General features: G+C 39.3%; 1 protein-coding gene across 1 annotated transcript in view; it reads left to right on the forward strand.

Annotated features, from left to right (window-relative positions):
- Window positions 1-209: 209 nt before the first annotated feature.
- LOC118236111 (ephrin-B1-like) overlaps window positions 210-19864 on the forward strand; it is an 81916-nt gene continuing 62261 nt past the window's right edge. Inside the window, exon 1 of the mRNA XM_035434175.1 lies at window positions 210-1426. Coding sequence (XP_035290066.1) covers window positions 1308-1426 — 119 coding nt within the window. The 5' untranslated portion in view covers window positions 210-1307. The remainder of the gene's footprint in view (window positions 1427-19864) is intronic.

The following is a 19864-nucleotide window of genomic DNA, read 5'->3' on the forward strand; positions in this document are numbered from 1 at the left end:
GTAGTTATTTTTTAAAGAAATGCAATCAAAACATTAATATTAAAATACATCTACTCATCTACTTCTAGGATTAGCGTGGAGCAACAGAGCGCTTACCACAGATATTAATGGTGACTGTATGAGGACCCTCAAAGTTTGCTATGATTGGTTGGGAGTACGGGGCTGTCCTTCGCTTGCCTGAGCATCATATTACACCAGCAGTTTGCCCGAGGAGGGGCGTAGTTTCAGTCTCATGCAAGGGCGCTTTGCTGTAACTGGAGTCATAGCTCTTGAGCGCGACCACCATTCAAATGAGCGTTGGATACTACTTTTTCTGTTCTTTGTATAATTTGCACGTGAAACATAACAAGACAACAATCCCTCTTCAGTGAATGAATCCAGAACAATACGCATTTTGGAATACGCAGCACAGTAAAGACTCTGCAATTCACCTGTAATGCACAAGGCACTACAGAGAGGACCATGTTTTGAGGAAATTCAAGCAATTGGCTTTTTGGTGTACGGGAGTCTGGAAGGATAACGACTACAGAACCTAGGAGCCAATAAACGACTCAGGATTCGTCGCGCTTAATGCAGTGGAGAAATGTTCTGATGGAGCACTTTAGACAGTTATAGAAATAACAATTTGGGGAGTTCTTTTTTACCTTCAAAAAGTTCGGTCGCAGCATTGCAGCAGAATGGATTTGTGTTTACTAATGTAACCGAAAGACTCCGAGCCACAGGCAACTCATAATCTTTCTGTTAGACAGGCAACGAATCACCTGTATACCGCGGAAAGGAGAACCTTTTTTTATGACAGACAGCAAAGAAAACGCCGATAATCAACAGAACATACTCCAGCACAAGAAATCGCGTTCCTGAATTAGAAGCGCACGCGATACCAGTCTCCAAATCGCAATTTAACCGCTTCACTGTGAGCTGAGAGCAGGCAACTTAGGTAACTTGAATTGCGAAAAAAAACCGTAATTGTATTGTATAGCACAGCGGCATTTGCTTAAAAAGCCATCCAGAATTTATAACCATAAGAAATAAATATATGTTTCTGGCTATTCGTACTCTAACTGCTTTTCAGTTTGCATTGCGCTTGACACAAGGACGCGCATACAACAAGGGGAGTGTGCAATAAACAAGACTTCTAAAGATTTGTTTTTATTGTTGATTGACCCTTGCCACTGGCGAGCTAGCAGCGAACACTTCTTCATGCGGCGTTATTGTTTTTGGTCAGAAATCTAGCGGGATTTACACTTCACCCATTGCTTTGAATGATCAAGGCGCGTTGTTGATTTGCTGCAAAAACTACGACGAGAATGGCAGGCAACGGGTGCTACTGGAAGTATTACCTCTGGATTTTAACAGCCATGTGCAGATCTGCGTTACCAACAGCGAAATCTCTGGAATCAGTGATCTGGAGCTCGCAAAATCTCAAGTAAGTTGCCTGAACGTTATCGCTATTTGTACTGCACATACTAACTAATATTTGAACTCTGAGTAATACCTTAGGCTACATCCCAACCTGTGTTCTTTCGTGTATGAGTGGGCTGTGATGCATAAACACACTTAACTCCGTAATTCATCAAATCTAGGATCCGATTGAGCTGAGCGCACGCGGTGACGTGAGATGCTGGACAATTCAAAGTAACCTACAGTGCGCTTCATTGAGCATAATGACTTGATGCACAGCTATAGGCTGTCTATAGAAAGAAGTCAAACGAAAGTATTGTATCCTAAGAGCGATTTTGGTAAGAATATAAAGCAACTCTAAATCGCGTAGCCTATAATTCAACCAGGTAGATTAAAAGGCTCTTTTTCAAAAGCATTTAGAACACCGTGCCGATACACTGCTATTTTGTCATTAAAAAATGATAATAAAATTCAGTGTCAACGACATGCATTTTTTACGTCGGCTACGGCGTTAGGCTACTGTAGATGTAGCGTGCGTATTCATGACCATTAAAATGTTTTCGCAAACTAGCGAGTAATTAATGTCCACTCGATAACTAACGACGTTCGCTGTCTCTAATGTCGATTAGCATTTTCATAAAATTGAGGCAAAAACTTGATTTTGCTGTTTTTTCTAGTGCTTTGTAATATATATGTAAATCTAATGTAGGCTACAATGCGATTACGTGGTGCTTTATGGCCTGATATCATGCCTACATCTACAGGCATTTATGCATTTTTAATGATTGGCACATTTGTTGACTGACTGAACATATTTTCCGAGGGGAAGACTTCAACAACGCATTTAGGCATTTACTTGTATCTATATTATCAATATATCGCTAACAGTAATTTGTAACTTGTTTAAAAGTAATGCAAGTTAGCAATTCGCTATGCATCTAGACTTTAGTCGAGGTCATATGAGAATTAAACATGCAGGGCAGTAGTATAGGTTGTTTTAGCCGCTGTAAAAGTGAGTCGTGCTATGTCAACGTCCTTTTCATGGACTATACAAAATGTCTTGGCCGAGACCCTATAGGTCTTTATCTTATTTATAATGATCTTCACAAGCTACAAATAACTTGTTTCTAATTTATATATAGGTGTTTGTGGGTATTCATTAACTTTTTCAATAAAATCTATACAATGATTCACATTAATTAACTTTGAATTCAGGTGGCTATTTAAGTTGATTAAAAAAAAAAAAACAAAAAAAAAATAAAACGCTTGAAGTATAAAGTATATAAATATAAGTGTTCTAATGTTATAAGTATACTAAATATAATACACGCAGTTCTAAAAGTTATGTAGATAAAATGTACATTTTTAACCACTAAGGTAAACTTTAAAGGTTTATAACAGGCTACTTTATTTTCTTAAATTAAGTTGAGTCAAAATGTACTCTTCTGTTCATATGTTATGTCTTTAAAACAATATCAAAACCTATATTGCAGTATAGAAATCTTACTCCCCAAACATCATAGATTGTTATATTATTATTATTGCCACTTAAATAGTTGAATTCTGGAACACAGTAACAGAATACTTAAAACATATCTAGTGTGCATAATTTACATCTTTTCTTTATAACAGTATAGCATGTTGCAGTGCTTAGTTTTTAGTACCAAAGCAATGACATTTGGAGGGCTTTGTCCATGCTGACATAAGTATATAAATAAGTATATTCAGGGGTCTCAACTTTGAAGCCTGGCAGGAACCTGTTGTAAATTGCAGCAAAACAGGTGTGAAAATAAGGGCTGTGTTGTTTTAAAGCAGTTGGTGGGAATTTTCTCAGCTAAGGTGCTGTTTGTTTGCTTATCCCGCAAATGGTGTTGCTTGGTCTGCTAATAGGTTTGCACGCGATAGAACTGGTAGATTCGGGGCCTTTAAAAGTGTCTTCAATGGCAACTGAAAGGTTACGACGATAAGACCAGTGCAGTGATCTCATATATTGCATATATGAGGCATATATTGACTTGGTCAGGCTATATAAAGATTTGTGGGAAAAATCTGTTGTATTTTTTTGCACATTTTGAGAAATCAATGGCGGTTTTCAAGATATGCCCCGATTCTTATATTTTTCAACTTATTTCTCAGTTTTTATAATAGCGGTGAGGTCCATATGTAAATGAGAGACTTCGGCATTTTCTGTTTATTTTTCTGTAAATTTCACACAATAATCATTCATGAATTCACTTAAACACAGCTTTGGTACTCTTCGAGGAATGCTGTAGCGTATTTCTGTGAAGACATCAAATGACAGGTTTGAAGTTTTTTAGTTATAATTATTGTAATTTGTGATCAAGTGAATGGGGGATTAGTGGTGAACAATGTTAGGTGTGTCCAAGAAGTCAAAAATAGCCCGGGATTCTCAACTCTTAAATTTGTGATGCTCAAATACAGCTTACAAGAAACCCTTACTGTAGGCCCTTTTTTCTTCTGCAACACTATAAACTTGCTCAGTCATAAGTTATGCTTTGTCTACACATGACTGTGACTGCAACAGTTATTTATTCTTGTGCGTATTTCAGTCCGATTGTTGAATGATCTCTCTTCCTCGGAGCGTCGTCAGAGTGAATTGTGAGCCCAGTGGAGGCTGCTCTTTTGAGGAAGCTGAGTAAACATCGTTTGAATTCCTACTGGCTGTAATGGTTTTATGACTGGAGGTGATGGTCCAGGAGAGGAGGCTTATAGATGTCTGACTCTAAAACAGACATATGGAATAACACTACCCTCGTGCTCGGCCTGGTAAATCACTCTCAAAAGAGGCTTATGAGGCTTTCCACAGTAAGTCCATGCAGATCAGCTCTCCTTTTTTTTTTTTTTTTTGTTTAGTTTTTTTTTTTTTTGAAGACACATTTCTCTCAAGGCCCAGTTTGTACATTTATTAACCTTTATTTTTTCCCACTGGACCTAAACTCAACATTTTTTAACTTCGAGTGACGTGTTTTCTCTGTAATTTCTCATTAGCTCAATACTCCAGCTGTGTAGGCTCAAAGTTTAAAAGCCCAAAGCTTCTCCCTTTACTGCTGATTTGTATGGGTGGACACTGCCTTAATAATGATATAGTCTGAAGTATTTAAGACTTGTCAGATATCATGAAACTGTGAATAAATCGGTTTGCATTGGGCTATATGATTTGGGCCATTTAACTTCTGTATTTGTAATAATCTTAAATTTACAGGTATTGTGTCACATTTCAGGGTAGGGCAATAATTTACAAAGTTAGACGGTTTCTGTTGAAAATCGTTTCCATAGGATGCCTGTGTGGCACGCACGGTTGTCCGCACTATTTGTTTCATTATTTTATGCAATTAAGCAGATTTCTCTGTAGTTAATTTTGTATGTCTAAGATTGCGCGTAGACTTGAAAGCCGTCAAAACTTTAAAAACTTGCAGTATCATTCACAACTAAATTGTACCGATAAATTCGTGGACCATTTGAAATCGTTTTACTTTTTTTGGGGGGGGTGGGGGGACGGGGGGGGATTTCTCCTATAGGCAGCTTAGGTGGCTTGAAAAAACACTTAAGCAGCCTGCCTAAGACATTTCAGTGTAGCAAAAACCCTGGTGTTTGTAATGTACAACCCGTGGGACTACGCTCCTGTGATCTTGATGTACTAAAAGTTTACTGACCTCAATTTGTAAAATAACTTGTGGTGTGCTTATGTTTTTTTTTTTTTTTTTTACTATTATGACCACACATTTTGGATGTCTAATACTAATGCAAAGACCAGAAATTCATGGCAGTTTAATCCAAACAAGGACCTATAGACCTGGAGAGTTAATTAGGCGCTCTGCAAGTCCAGCATGACAGTAAAAGTCATTTTCTGGTAAAATAACAATGTAAATGGCCATCATACTGCTTTTCTTACTGCAATAATTTCATTTTTTTGGTGGGGGGAAAAATAGGTAAGTGTGCTTAATGCCTTGTTAGGGCTCATTGTGAAAAATCAATCCTTCAGTGTTTTGTAGCCTATTGTCACCGACCCAACACCTTCACAGCATTTTACTTTGTTACAAGTGCATTTCAAATGTAATCCTTTAACCATTTGAATCTCATATGTGATTAATTGTCTCGTGGATTTAATTTAACGGATATATCACTCTCACTATGCAACTGCAAGGCTTACTTTTTTAACTCATAATCAAACCAGCTAATAATCATGCAATCATGATTTGACTTTTTTTTTCCTGCATTGGCTTTCTGAATGGCCTCGATGGCTATCTGTGACCTATTATTCAAAGTGTTGTATTTTGTACTACCTTTTTTTCATATCAACTAAAACTGTTGACTTTCACACATATAGGTTAGCTATATTCTTATCATTAGGGCTTAAACACAACCCTAGTAATTTTAGAGTTTTTAAAGTTATTTTTAGAGGAATGATGAAGGTGAATTTACCATATAAGATTGTTAGAAATTGAACAAGGCAACACTTGAAGACTGTACTGTTATATACTATTTTTTTTTTAAATATAAGGCTGTTTGGCCAGTTTGACCTCTACGTTTCCCAAAGAAATATATGAAATGTCTACAGTGATAAATGATAGCCAGTGTCTTAGATACGAATGGTAGGTTGTTTTCTTTTTCAGCAGTTATAATTGCATATTTAGCTGAAAAATATATTTATTTACGTTAAACCCAAACATGTAGAGAACTTGCCTTCTGTGTGTGACAATGGATGTCTTTCCAGATAAAGGCTGTCAATATCACAAAAAACAATACAGAAACCTCTTGAATTATATTAATCAGTGTTGCCAAAATGAAAATGCATAGATCCATATGAACACATTTGAAACATTATGAGAAGCCTGTTTTTAATTTTATTGAATAGTTGTGAGGGGTTCTCAGTTTAAAAGGAAACGGTTCAGAAGAAAATGAATCGCAGTCTTACTGATTGATGATGTACAAACCTATTTAGATCTAATTTCTCAAGAGAGATAGACTAAAATGTGGAGGGAATAGAAGAGAATCTGTCTTTCATTAGCGAAGGAGATTTGGTATGTTCCTAATAGAACTGAGCTTGTTAACAACATTAAACTGATTTACACTCATTTAAAACTGCCACTTTGAAAGAGCTAAGGACCTCTGGTTTTTGACACTCCAGCAGAAAACATCATGTTTCATTTTAGGGTGTTTTTACTTTTGCGCTTTTAACCCCACTTTGAATTGGAAGTGCATCAGCTGGTCCCTCGCAGTGAATGTGTTCAATTGGATTTACAAGTATAGTGGTAGTAATTTAGTGTTTTGTTTTCCGATGTGCTGTGGTGATCCCTTTCTCTGCCCTGGTCGCTATCTCACCAGGGCATGGAGAAAGTATCTAAGTCTGTCGCATAGATTTACGGCACTTTGGACCCTGTTCCTGCTTTGGAGACCAGCACTGCTAAAACTAATAAATTTATGCTGCCATCTTTGTCTCTCTTGAGAACAATAGCAATACAGTCCTGCCCTGCACTCCCAGATTTTGGTCCTGAATTAAGTTTCAGCGGATGTTGAGCAGGTGTTTTCCAGTTTTGTTTCTCTGAGTTTGCAGGTTTTTTTTTCCTTTCCTGACAATTACTAACATATTCTCTCGGCCAATTTATATCTGCTAGGCACATAATTTAACTTTATATCTCAGAAGACTTAAATTTGAATATCTCACCGCATTCTCTCAATAAGCATTTCTTTTGTCAGGTTTGTGAATTGAGTGGCATGAGGATGAGGAGCAACTGATCTCCATAGACACTCCATGCACTATGTGCATCTAAACCTTTTCTGTTGCAAAATACAACAGCATTTGCGATTCAAAATTCAGACAACTAACACTTTCCTTTAGGGATGAGACCACTATCAGGTGTGTCAAATATTCACTTTAGAAGGTCATAAATGAATTTTTTGGATCAGCATTCAAGTGCTTTTAATTAACAAACACGTAGGGTTTTGTTTTCCATTAATATTCACACAGAGAGTCTAAGAATCCACATAAATCAAGAGATGATTAAATTACATTATTTATTATTTATTTTTTTGGCTGAGTTTTTGTCTCTTTTGCAGTGAATTATTACAACAGTATAACAGGAGTTTACAGCCTACAGAGCTTGGGGAAAAATTAGCTTTGTTTTAGAATATTTGATTTTGAGAACAATTGAATATTCAGAATACAAATGAATATAAATGCATTACCTTGCTTAACAATCACAGAGCAGTCTGCAACAATTATGCTCTATGGCTGGAATATAACAGGCGAACCATAATCCCTAATCATGTTTGAGACTAGAACCATGGAACTGTAAGCTATTTGTTACTTTTGCATTTCATTTTAATTTGTCTTTGATCATTTCTGATATTTACATCTCATATGATTTTATCTGCTGTAGCCAGCTATGAAAGCTTTTTACCAAGCTTTTATTGTATCAATACGATGTAAGCACTCTTTAGTTGTTCTTAGGTGATCATACATCTGTGTCATATAGTTATGCAAAAGTTTATTTAATTTCTATAGTGCAAATGTGTATTAAAATGTAACTGGCAAGAAAAGAAAACATTTTCTGTTGAGATTCATTTTATCATAATTAGCAAGCTACTTTTCATTAACTAGCTCACTGGCTACTAAGCCAGATTTAACAAAGTCATACCTCTTTGGGACCGTATTACATCTTAGTGATGCTCCTGACCTATTTACATCCCATTGTTAGCTTTTTTTGAGTAATCGATATCTGCTTGTTCAGACAGCAGTTTTTGGTTCAGACAGCAGTGTGAATTTAGTCAGTGCATTAAATAACAGGTTTCCATTGGTTGCATTAATAAAGAATCCACTAGCATTTCCAGAAAAGTTAAATGTGATAATTTTGTGGGTCCCGAGTGTGATATGCGTTATAGCGGCAGCTGTTTCTTCTTTTGAGATGAGCGGTTAGATGAGCAGTTTACTGTCAGGATGAAACAAATAATTTACTAAAGAACTATTTTTTTTGTGATTCATTTATTTATTTATTTTTTAGTGAAGATTGAGTCCATGTCCCTGGTTCCTGTTGCAAATCTTGGTTAAAGCTACTTGGTTCAAGTTGCTTCTCATTTGGTCCCACAGTATAGATGACACAAAAAACCAGAGAATTGTTTCTGGTTCTTTCTGGTTTCAGTTCTATTTGAACAATGTGGGCAGTTCTTCTTCGTGCCTGAGGCTCAAGTTTAAAAGTGGAATAGCGAGAAAATGTAAGATAATGCTGATAAAAAATGAACTGGTTTTAACTTTCCAATTAAATATAAAGGAATAATTCCAATTTGACTGTTATCTAAAGGCCAAATTTTTGATGTGTTTATATAGCCTGTTCTGCAAAACTCTCACTTCCCTTAGCTGACATTCCAAAGTGTTGTACGTCGTCTTGTTCAAAGGTCTTAGATTAATGCTAGTCTTACTGAAAATATCATTTGAATGGTTTGATATAGGCTATCAAAAAATCATCAAACGCCTATTAGCTAATACGTACAATTGCAAATGGCAGTGCTAATGCTTTCAATTTAAAATTTTTCGTTTTGGACAAATCCATTGCTGAACAGTTCACATTTATCCACATTAGCTGTCATGGCAGCACCCACTGCCACTATTCTCAGAACAGGAGAAAGGGAAATATGTGGATTCATTTGGAATTATGGCACTTCCTAGCAGACCCCCTTAGATATATTTCTGAACTCAGCACATTTGGATCCGAAGAGTCCTCCATATAAAATTACCGAGCCATTTGTGTGCCCGTAGTCATAGTCGTGATGTAGACAAAAAAGGAAAAAGAAATGAGCAGTTGTGAAATAGTTCCATCAATTAGCATTTTTAATTGGACACTTGCAAGGAGCCTGTGTCTCCTAGGTGTTCCCATTAGTAGGACTTCCTTCCACCTCGGATGCAAAACTGGCATCATGTATAATGAATGCAGGAGATATCGAGTGTCCTGTGTTTGATGCATTAAAGTCACCTGGAAAGGGAGAGGTCCCTTGCTCACCCGTGCCATTCTGATCAATGTTCCTGTGATTAAAAGCGACAGTCGCGGGATTAACTTTGTCACTGCGTAGATAGGCAGTGCCAGCCTTCCAGCTCTTTAATAAACCCTTCCCTCACGCCGATTCCGAGCAGCCGTTTGCACAAGAAAGGGACTCCCTCAAGAAGTGTCACAGGAGTGTTTTTTTTTTTTTGTTCTGCTGGCTCCCTTCATGCACGTTTTGATTCTGTTTCATAGGATTCCAGATTTACCTCAAAGAGCGTGGGGCGGGGGCTTAGAGCCACCTCAGGATGGCTTAGCTCACAAATAAAGAGAGTGAACCCATCCATTGTGGGATTAGGCTCCCTTAGTATTCCACTTGTGGAAAGCAACTGGTCTGTCTGCTCCAAGGATTGTCTGGGCCCATGCCTCCTTTTTCAGTTCTTTTTTCATGTTTTCCCCCTTTTTTCTCCCCAATTTGTTTTCAGCACACATGGCAGCAAAATCAGGCAGACAGGCATGTGCTCACCTTTGAAGCGTGCAATGTCAGCCGTGGCCTTTTGCCACACCGCAGTTTGCAGTCAGGCTCACACAGACACGAGTCGAAGGAAGACCTTTTAATGTTCAGCTGAACAGGCTGAGTTGTGGGCACTTGATCAAATAGTGGGCGGTTGCTAGTGTGACTGACTAAAACCCTTCCATCCATGGGCAACGCAAGAGCCAGCTGTGCTGTGCCCTGAAGGGTGACAGCCGCAGTCAGCGCTGGCATGGTCTGGAGGGATACCAGACTGTGGAACCCTTCCATACCCTGGAATGGTACCTTAACAGGGTGAGCCACCCAGTAACCTCCTTTGGCTTTCCCTTTGAGGCTGTGGTCCTACGTACTGTGCCATAGAATTGTAAGAGGTTCCTTGAGGAAAAGACATTTGTCATCTCTTAATGGTCCCTTTGTTTCCTTAGGCAGCAGCCTTTAGTTTTAGGTCTCTTGTGGCCTTATGCTTTGTGTACTTTAATGATGATTCTGATTCTTTGATGATTTAACTCAACAATGTAACACGAAAAAAAGCAGTTAATGAAGTACATTGTCAGTAATTAATACGTATATGTATTATTTAATATTCTGTCTATGATGTAACTTTTTCAAAATGCTTCCATAAAGATTGCACAGCTACTCCTAGAGCAGGCTTAAGATGGAGAAATAGACAGCCTGACTACTTACTAGATTCGGAAGAGATGAGGCCTCACTTCAGCATTTTCAAGACCTAGTTGTGTCTTTCATAGACAGACACAGCTAGGTCTACACAAAAAGGGCACACCTCCATTCAGGATCCTGGAAACAGTGACACGTTGAGGGGAAAATAGCAAGTGCGTTCATTTATGTTCAACATGTTAGCCCTTTTGGAATATTAGCGTAATTGTTGTTTTAACCTCTTAGCGCATTGCCCCTAGTGGTGGGCACGCCCGCGTGCCTAAATTACTAAACTCAAACATTTGGTGCTACTGCAACCAAAGTGTGAGATGAAAACAGAAACGCGTTGTTTCAGTTTCATTAGTAGACGATACATGACAACTATGCCGAAAACGGAGTTTCGCAGCCCCACCATTGTCGCTCCCGTCGTTCATTTAACACACACCCCCTCCCTGCAGTCTCATCTAAAAAACACCCCCCACCCTTGACATAATGGACAATATTGTCTATCTTGGCATTCATAAAAATATTCTTTCACCACTAAAAAATCGTATTCCGTCATAGCAACAAGATAAACCCGACAATAGCCCTAAGATATGCCTATACAGCAGTGAAAACGCTGCTCACTGAATAACGAAATAAACGAGAAAAAGTTTTTTAAAATGATACCATGTCATTCTACAGTCAATATCTGGGACTAAATATTGAATAAATATAAAACCTTACTGTTGGTTTTACGTGTAGAGATGTCCCTTTTGAGACTGCGTGGTCATATATTGTCTTGGACAATCCGTTTGGGAAATATAGGCGCATCTGTGACGCCTGGGTATCTTCCAAAATAGCTGTGCGTAACACCACACCTGTTGTTTACGGCGTCGTCGCCCTTTTTAGTACAGTCTGACTAGATTTACAATTCATTTATTCGGTAGGCGAGAGTATAAGCTTTCTAACGATGTATAACATGTCTAATTCTGCTTTCGGAATAGCGTTTTATAGGTCAGCGTAACAGAAAATATTCTTAGCATAGCATTCACTTACGCAATCACACTCTGTTAGCAGACAAATACGATGCACCTAACGAAACATGTTCAAGGATATTTCGTAATTTCTTGGAAAATACTATTATTATTGAGGACTTCTGAACATAGCTAAGCCATATGTTTGCTGATAGACCTAGCTGACATCGTTTTCTGGAGCAAAACAGAAGCGAATAGAACAATATAATTGATACTGTCTCTCTGTCTCTATCTACTGAACATAGAGGAGATTTCACCATTGCTATGTAAGTATTATCGTTCAAAATATTTCGGTTATATACGTTCTTTTTGAAATTGAGTATTTTTAAATAGGTTAGTGGTGTTATATAATGTAAATATTTCACACTGTAATGTAAGCGTTAGACGGAAGTGTAATAGTTTTTGTGAAGCATGCAACAGTGATGACGTCAGAGCTGGAACATTGCCAAAACGTGGTGGACGGGTGAAAATTGTTTTCATGTTGTCTCATCCCCATACAATAAAACATACGACAGTACAGAGTATAGAAATACACACGAGTTAATTATTACACATTTAGGTACTGTACCGCATTGTGTGACAATGTTTTTGCATTATTTTTTTAATCTGATAGCAATGTTTCATCTTAAACCCTCATAAGGGGCTCATTTATATGCTTTATAATGGACAAAAAACATTTTATTCAATTTTGGAGAGATTTTGGATATGTTTCTGGACACCTAGCTATTTTAGACCACTGTACTGACTGAAAGCTTGTAATTCCCATTTGAAAATTATGCAACAGTGATTTTCTTGAGTCAAAACAGTTGATTTGTAGTGAAATACATGGATATGTTATGATTTACAGCAATGCATAATTTAGACATTTTGGATAGATTTGGAGATGCTGGGTACACTGCTTAGTTTTTGCTTCATACATCTATAGTAGTTCTACATATCCACCCTTAGATTTTATGAACTTGTGGTCAAGAAGTTTTTGACCTAGCACATGTATAGTTTAACCTCCTGCATATATTAAATCTCGCAGTATTTCATTGCGAACTTAAAAAGTGCAAATTTGTTTTGGATTTTTTGTCAAAACAATTGCATTTGTGGCACTTTATTTCTTCCAAAATTATGAATATAAACTAATCTGTGTTAGTATTGTAAATTGTACAAATGTCTTGCTTCATTTAAGCCATTTTTCAAGTCTCTGTGGTGTTCACGTCTGGAGTTATAAAGCTTTAAATAGGGTACCCCCTAAATGGGCAAGGATTGGCAAAATTTGGCTTGTTCCTTAAGAGGTTAAACAAAATAATTAGGCTAAACACTGAAACTATCAAATGTGTGAAAGAATCCCTGACTGCTTAAAATTAATTACATCTGTTGCTGATGAAAGTATATATGAGCATCCTTGTCCCTTGCATTAGATTCTTTTCATATGATTCCTTTTTATGATGTACAGAGAAACACTAGCACACATGCAGGCAGCATTTTAATTGCTGTTTCTAACAGGTCCTTGATGTGCAAATAGACCTACCAAAGGTGAAGGAAAAGAGCAGGTTAATTATCTAGGAGGAGACTAAGTAAGGAGACTCATCTCAGCTACTTAAATCGATAGAGGATATGTAAATATTCAGTAAAAGTAAATATATGGAAAGTGACCTTTCTTGTTAAATGGACCTTTGAGAAATGATCTCAAGCAGTAATTCCTCATTGGAGCCTTTCTGTGTCAGTTGGTGCATTTTCTGAAGGTCATGACAGTCAATTGGTCTACGTTTAATGCATGCCCACGTGCTGAAAATGGAACTGTGTTTCCCCCTAGAACTGAAATGGCGACTTTACCATTTTTGTTCATTATCAAATGGCTTATTTTTTTTATTTTATTATTTTTACAAATTCTCTGTAACAGCAAATCTAAATCCTACATCCTGTTGAAGTTGAAGTAGTTAAGTTGTAGTGTAACATTAAACGGAGAAGATCAGCTTTATTCCAGTCACATTCTGAATGTTAAATTTAAGTGGACTGTGTGTCTGATTACTGTCGCAAGCATGTCCTTGAGACAGTATTGTACTCCTGAACTGTTCAGTTTTGACAGACCTAACAAATTATGTGGTAATTCTTTCTTGATATTGTAATATCAGACCACACTGTACACTGCACTGTCAGGGTCCTCCAGATCCTACAACGATTTTCCAAGTAAATGACATTCAAATTTCCATGTATTTTAGCCAAGGTAATAAAACAATTTTCCTGGGAAATTGAATTGAAATAACAAAGGCAGTTGTGAGCAGGAAAAGTAGGATCTTCTCCGTGTGCTAACATGTCAGTACAAAGTGCTGATCCATATCTGTTTTAAATCAATTACTTGGTTTTGCTAAGCAATCAGAGGTTTTGGATACACCACTATCCTACGCCAACCTCCTTGGAGGGAGGTGTAGTCACTGTGAAGTATCCAGGCTGTCTGACACTTCATGCAAGAGACAGCAGATGTTAGCGCTCAGAAGAAAGGGTCAGACAAATGGCCACTTCATTGGACTGCCTGACAAAAAAAATTGTGTACATAAATCTGACAACTGTACTTCACTTCACTGATATTTAACATATGTCCCCCCACCTCCCCGCCCCCCCCCCCCCCCCTCCCCCCCTCCCCCATACGCACCAACACGTTTTGCTCATAATACAATCTGTGGTCTGTCAGGAGGGCAGTCTAACCTGTGTCTGTTTTTGGATTGCACAGTAGTTTTTTTTTACATGCAGACGTGCTCCTTCATATTCCAAGGAATGTCTGTCATATTTCAGCTAGGAGAAAGATCTAGATTATTGTACTGTGTGCTGGAGCTGAAGCGCTGAAAGCTTGAACTAGAACATGCTGCGACACTGCACCTGTGCAATCGAACTGTGCTCTTCCCAACCTTCTTATTTCTACTGTTGCACTTTTGGCAGCTTTGGTGTTTTTCTGTTAGTGAAACAACTGGCTTTGGGTACATTGGGGCGTTGCAGGTGCTGCACCAGGAGACAGACAGACAGACAGACAGACAGACAGACAGACAAAGACGGGGGGAGATTTGATCTATGAATGGAGAGGACAACAGTCAAGAAACCCTTGCGTTGCCCTGCATTCCCGCTCAAGGGAGCAGGGCTGTGGAACGGATGGATGTGACAGCCATTCCAAAACCCATTAGATTCCACATTTCAGAGCAAATTTAATTGAATGGATGATGCTGTTCCTGCTGGGCCCACTCCTCTGTAAGTGTGTCACGGCGCCAGATGGACGCTTGCTCACACAATTCTAATGATTAATTATAAAACAGTCCTAAACGACACAGTGCGTAAGTATGGCAGAAATTAAAACCAGCAAAGACAGTAGGAAATGTCATCACTGCTGGCCAACCTTGGCCACGCGAGAGATCATTTTATTGTATTTAAAATTTTTTTTTCAAACATCCCTTTTTCAGGGATTTCAGTCATCTTTTAAGTGCGTACGTCAGTTCACCCACCGTGAGTGCAATTTATCACAGAGGATTTCTCAGTCTTTTGTCCTGCCTGGCCTCAGAGCCGGCCCCTGAAACGCCGTAAGCGGGTCTGACATCACAATAGCCAGCGCTCCTCCACGTCTGTAAAGCCAGAGGTCTCTTTCTGCCGCCTTTAACCCATTCTGCCTGCCGCCAATGCCCTCTCTCACTTGTTGCTATGCAAATGCCTAGCGTGAAAGGGGCACCCCAGCCTTTTGCACAGGATGAAGGGCGAGGGGGGTGGGGGGGTGGGAGATGGATTAAAAGTCATGCTGCTAACGCCCCGGCTCGGCTCCTGAGGATCAGCGATTCCAGGCCGCCGAGTTCTATGGCGGCAGTGAAGGCCAGCTCAACGGCTTCACTCCGGGAAGCCACAACTGATCTGCACGCCATCTTTCACTGCTCACAAGCACTGCAGCACGCCCACAAACCTCAACCCAGACACGTTATACCTTACCACCGAGACACCTTTTTATAAACTCTTGCAGTTTTATTCTTAGAAAAGAAAGGAAAAAAAAAACTTGAGCAAAGTTAGCAAAGACAAAATGCATTTAGTGCAGTTTTTGTTTTAAAAAGTCTATGTAATGGCGTATATCATTCACTGTATCTATACTTACCTGTTATGGAAAATTGAATATATTTTAAAAAGATGGTGTCAAAGTAATCTAGATTTAATGCCGTTACTGTTCAGCTTGTCTCTTGGCTCCATGTGTCTGCAATCAGAGGTATGTGGGATGTAAGCCATGGAGATTTGACATCCTGTGATTGAATTATTTTTTTGTAGTATCTTTGATTGATGGAGTCAAACATTCACATATATCTTAGTTTTTTGTTTGCTTCCCCGCTGTTCCTTTTCATTATGGCCGCTGAGGAGATAATCGAAGATGGCAGATCCCAGCGATCAGACAGATTATCACCTCAGAAACATAAACATTTGATTTGAAAAGCTGTGAGCTGCCAGGTTAAAGTTTCAGGAAGCTTGCCAAAGCCATCTTAAGTTTCCTCTTGCTAAAAAAGGGAAAAGAATCATAAATAACAGGACAAAGTTTCCCTGGAGCTTGTGCCAGCATTGTCAGTCCATCAGCTGAGTAACAGGGTACAAGGGCTTAGCTGTTGGCACTGAGAATGAAACCGCTCATCCTAGTGCCTTGTAACCTCTGTGTCTTACAGTGTTGAGGTAAGAATCCAGCCGTTTTGAACTTTGGGTTTACCCTCATAAAAATGCACTCTTAGCTGAACTGGACAGAAACTGTTTGACCCTAGGCCATTCACATTTGCTGACAGCATCTGCCTGCTGTTTGTACAAGCAGTCGCAAGAACACTCCCTAGTAGAGAATCATTATGAGACAAATAATTATTAATCAATCCCAGCTCTTGGCCAATCATCTACATGACTATAAAAACATCAAATAGGCCATTGAAATGATGGAAAGCTGCTGCTGGTGTTTGATGATGGCAGAGCGGGCCTTGTGGACCAGGAAGGTTGGGACCCCTCCTCTGTTGGCTCTGCGGCCTACTGGTCAATGGCATTATATGGGAAGGCACTTGAGTTGCCCATTGATAGCCTTGCCTACTAAAGCATTTCAAAATGGGGGTCCAGGTGAGAACAGAACCTGTGTCACCTGAAATATTGTTATTTTTTCAGTTATGTTGTGGAACAGGCGACATAGAGGGGCAGACACCTCCTACATACAGTAACTCCAATGTGGTATCTGTCTTAGACAGTCCAATTGAGATAGTCTACTTATATAATGTTTCATTTGTATATCATCCCATGTGCAATGAGCCTCAAAAATAATTTCAGTACAGCCCTTCTGGACCATTGATTTGCATTCAAAATGCTGTACATAACTATTTGGAATTAGAGTAGATAATCTAGAGTCTAGCACATTTAGAATATTTCAGTGATGAAAGCTCTTAAGAATTTACAGATTTCCCATGCTGTCAGCCATTTCCCAAAGAGAGACGGGGCCTTAATTAGTGTGTTGGAAAGTGCACACTGACACCCCTTGGGTATTTTTTGTTCACTTATACTCATTATTCCTGAATTCCACTGTCATGACCTGAAATATGACCTGTGGCTTGGTTCTGTAGGGAGGGCAGTTTTAAACAAGGCCTCATCTAGCCTCTCTAACCTGGGGCACAAAGAAAGACCTAACCCTCAGCCTTGGATATCTTTAGGGACTGAACCAGGTGAATACAACAGAAAGTTTTTTTTTTTTTGATTTTTAAGGGGGAATGCCTTTTCTCAAACTGAGGCATTGTGATGATTGCTTCACAAAAACGTATGGACATTCTATCCTCGAAATACATAGAAAGGCCATTTAGAAATATAGTTGAAAAGCTTATGCAAAGAGGCAGCAGATACACCAAGTTTGTGTACATGTCAATTATTGGCTGTATATTTATTTAAAATTGTATTCTGGTCTGCACATGTACACTGGTTTTATAAACATATCTGCTTTGCAGCAAGAATGCATGCAAACAACTAAATGAAGGGAAAGTCATTTCATTTAGCTCATCTGGACACAATGTCCATCACAATCACAGTTTTCTTTAACCGGTCATGTATGACTATGCATATTCTATATTTACTTAGCCTAAATCGTAATGTAGACAATTGAAGTTTCTCCACCCCACCATGGCGTGGTTTCTTTCACACTGCACTATGCTGTTGTGTGCTGTTGCTGGTAGTAACAGGTCAGAGTTCACCCCTGTAGTGCCCCATTCATGCCCTCCCAGTCAGCAAGGGTAGGCTTGTCCAAGATTGCAGCAGACATTTTGTTTCTTAGATATTTTATTTCTGATTGGCCAGTTGGAACATTGGCTGTTTCAGACAATGAAATTGGGGCAGAGCATGCCACAGTTGATACATCTTCCAATAAAATAAAATGAAACCTGCTGCAACATGCTTTCTGCTACCCTGTCCCTAATGGTCCCTGCATTTTTAAATTGAGTCCTACTAAATAATTGCTTTATAAGGGAAGGGAGGTATCGCTGAAAACTGAAGTCTTCCAATACATTGTGTGGGCTTAGAATTGCCAGCTGCTTGCCAAGTGCTATTATTGTACGTCAGCGTTTTCCATTACAGGGGCTGATTTGAAAAATAGCCTGAGTGTGTTGTCTGGCTCAGTACCCAAAAAGTGTGTTCAGTTTTGTGAATCGATCCCCCCAACCCTTTGGGTTCATAATATTCTTCACTGTGAATCCAAATTTAGAATGCATCACATTTTACAACAGGAATGCGCGCACACGCACACATGCACACCTACACATACACACACACACACACACACACACACATACATTCTCACACACTTTATTTAATCAATTTCAAGTGGTTTGAAGGCACTGGAAACTTTTAAATGTATGAAATCAACATTTCTGCCGTGTTTAGGGTTACTAAATGTGCACCCCCCTCCCCTCCCCCACTATAATTCATGGGAGATTTGAAGTCAAGGGAACCCAGCAAAGAGAAAGCCATTAAGAAATCAAAACAGTTTCATTAACAAATACAGTAGTGTTTTCACACACTGGCATGTTTACCCTGAAATGAGTTGGGACTTGGGGAACGCAAGACAAACTGCACACTTGAGACCATATAGTGAGATTTGTTTGGGTATTTGTCTAATGATGTGTGCTCCTGGACTGTTGAAACTGGGTGTTGCGGATGAATGATGAATACGAGGAAAGTGTCATTATTACTTTGCAGCCTTCTAAACATATCGAGAGCATTGACTGACGGGTAGTTGTAAGGAGTTATTCTTTTGTGTTTTGTAGATTTGTTGTATGGCTGGTGTTTTCCTGATCAGGCATTCTCCACAGTCTGTTTTATGGCTCTGAATGCCTTCCTGTTTGCCTCAAACTTGCAGCCACCTGCTACATCCTACAGGGTACCCTACCGCATTTGAATCGATCAGCAGTGGCAAAGCACTTTAAATAAACAGGGTGATCACACTCAAGAGCCATTCCAGTGTAAATGTGACTTTTTTGTTTGGCAGTGACGCTCCTCAGACCCCCTGCAGCTTCTGGCTAGGCCTCGTCTCCACTTAAATTATTTATTTATTTATTTATTTATTTTTTGAGAAGGGCGTTGCTCCAAGTGTGAAATGACTTGAGCTTCAAAGCCTGCGCTTGTTCTGAGATTATGGACGAATAAAAGATGACCAGCACTGTCTGCTTCACAGGGGAGAGAAAAAAAATACGACCAGGAAATGATTGGATCTGACTAGCTTTTAGGCTCCTAATGCAACACGGCCCTTTCAAAGGTTCCAGGCTTCCAGACGGGGGCCTCGCGCCGCACTTGACGCGGTGCGACTTTGAAAGGAGAATATTACGCGCGTGGTATTCTCCGCGTTGGGTTTTCTTTTCTTCCCCTCCCCGACACAGTGGCCGCTCTGTGTTCTGGTCAAGTGGTTCGGAATAGTGCGTGTCCAAAAGTCACATTGCGAGGCAGGGGTACAGCTGTTTCCACAAAAGGGGAGGCAGAGGGGTAGAGGGAGTCTCCAGTGTCAGCTCGGCAGAGCCCTGGCGAGATTAAGGGCAAGTATCAGTTGCAGATGGCGTTAATAGTGATAATATAGCCTAGCTTTACTAATAGCACGTCTTTCCCCTCAGTGCTCTCAAGCTTTTCTCCGGCTGTCACTCCGAAAACAAAAACAAATGCTTTCCTGCAAAGCCTGACATTTTCTTTAAAGGAAGAGCAAAAACCTTGCAAAACCAAAAAGAAACCTGGCCGAGAAACTTAAGTCAGATCCAGAAGTTAAGATAAGG

This window comes from Anguilla anguilla, chromosome 9 (genome assembly GCF_013347855.1).
Source record: "Anguilla anguilla isolate fAngAng1 chromosome 9, fAngAng1.pri, whole genome shotgun sequence".
In the NCBI taxonomy this organism is placed as follows: domain Eukaryota; kingdom Metazoa; phylum Chordata; class Actinopteri; order Anguilliformes; family Anguillidae; genus Anguilla; species Anguilla anguilla.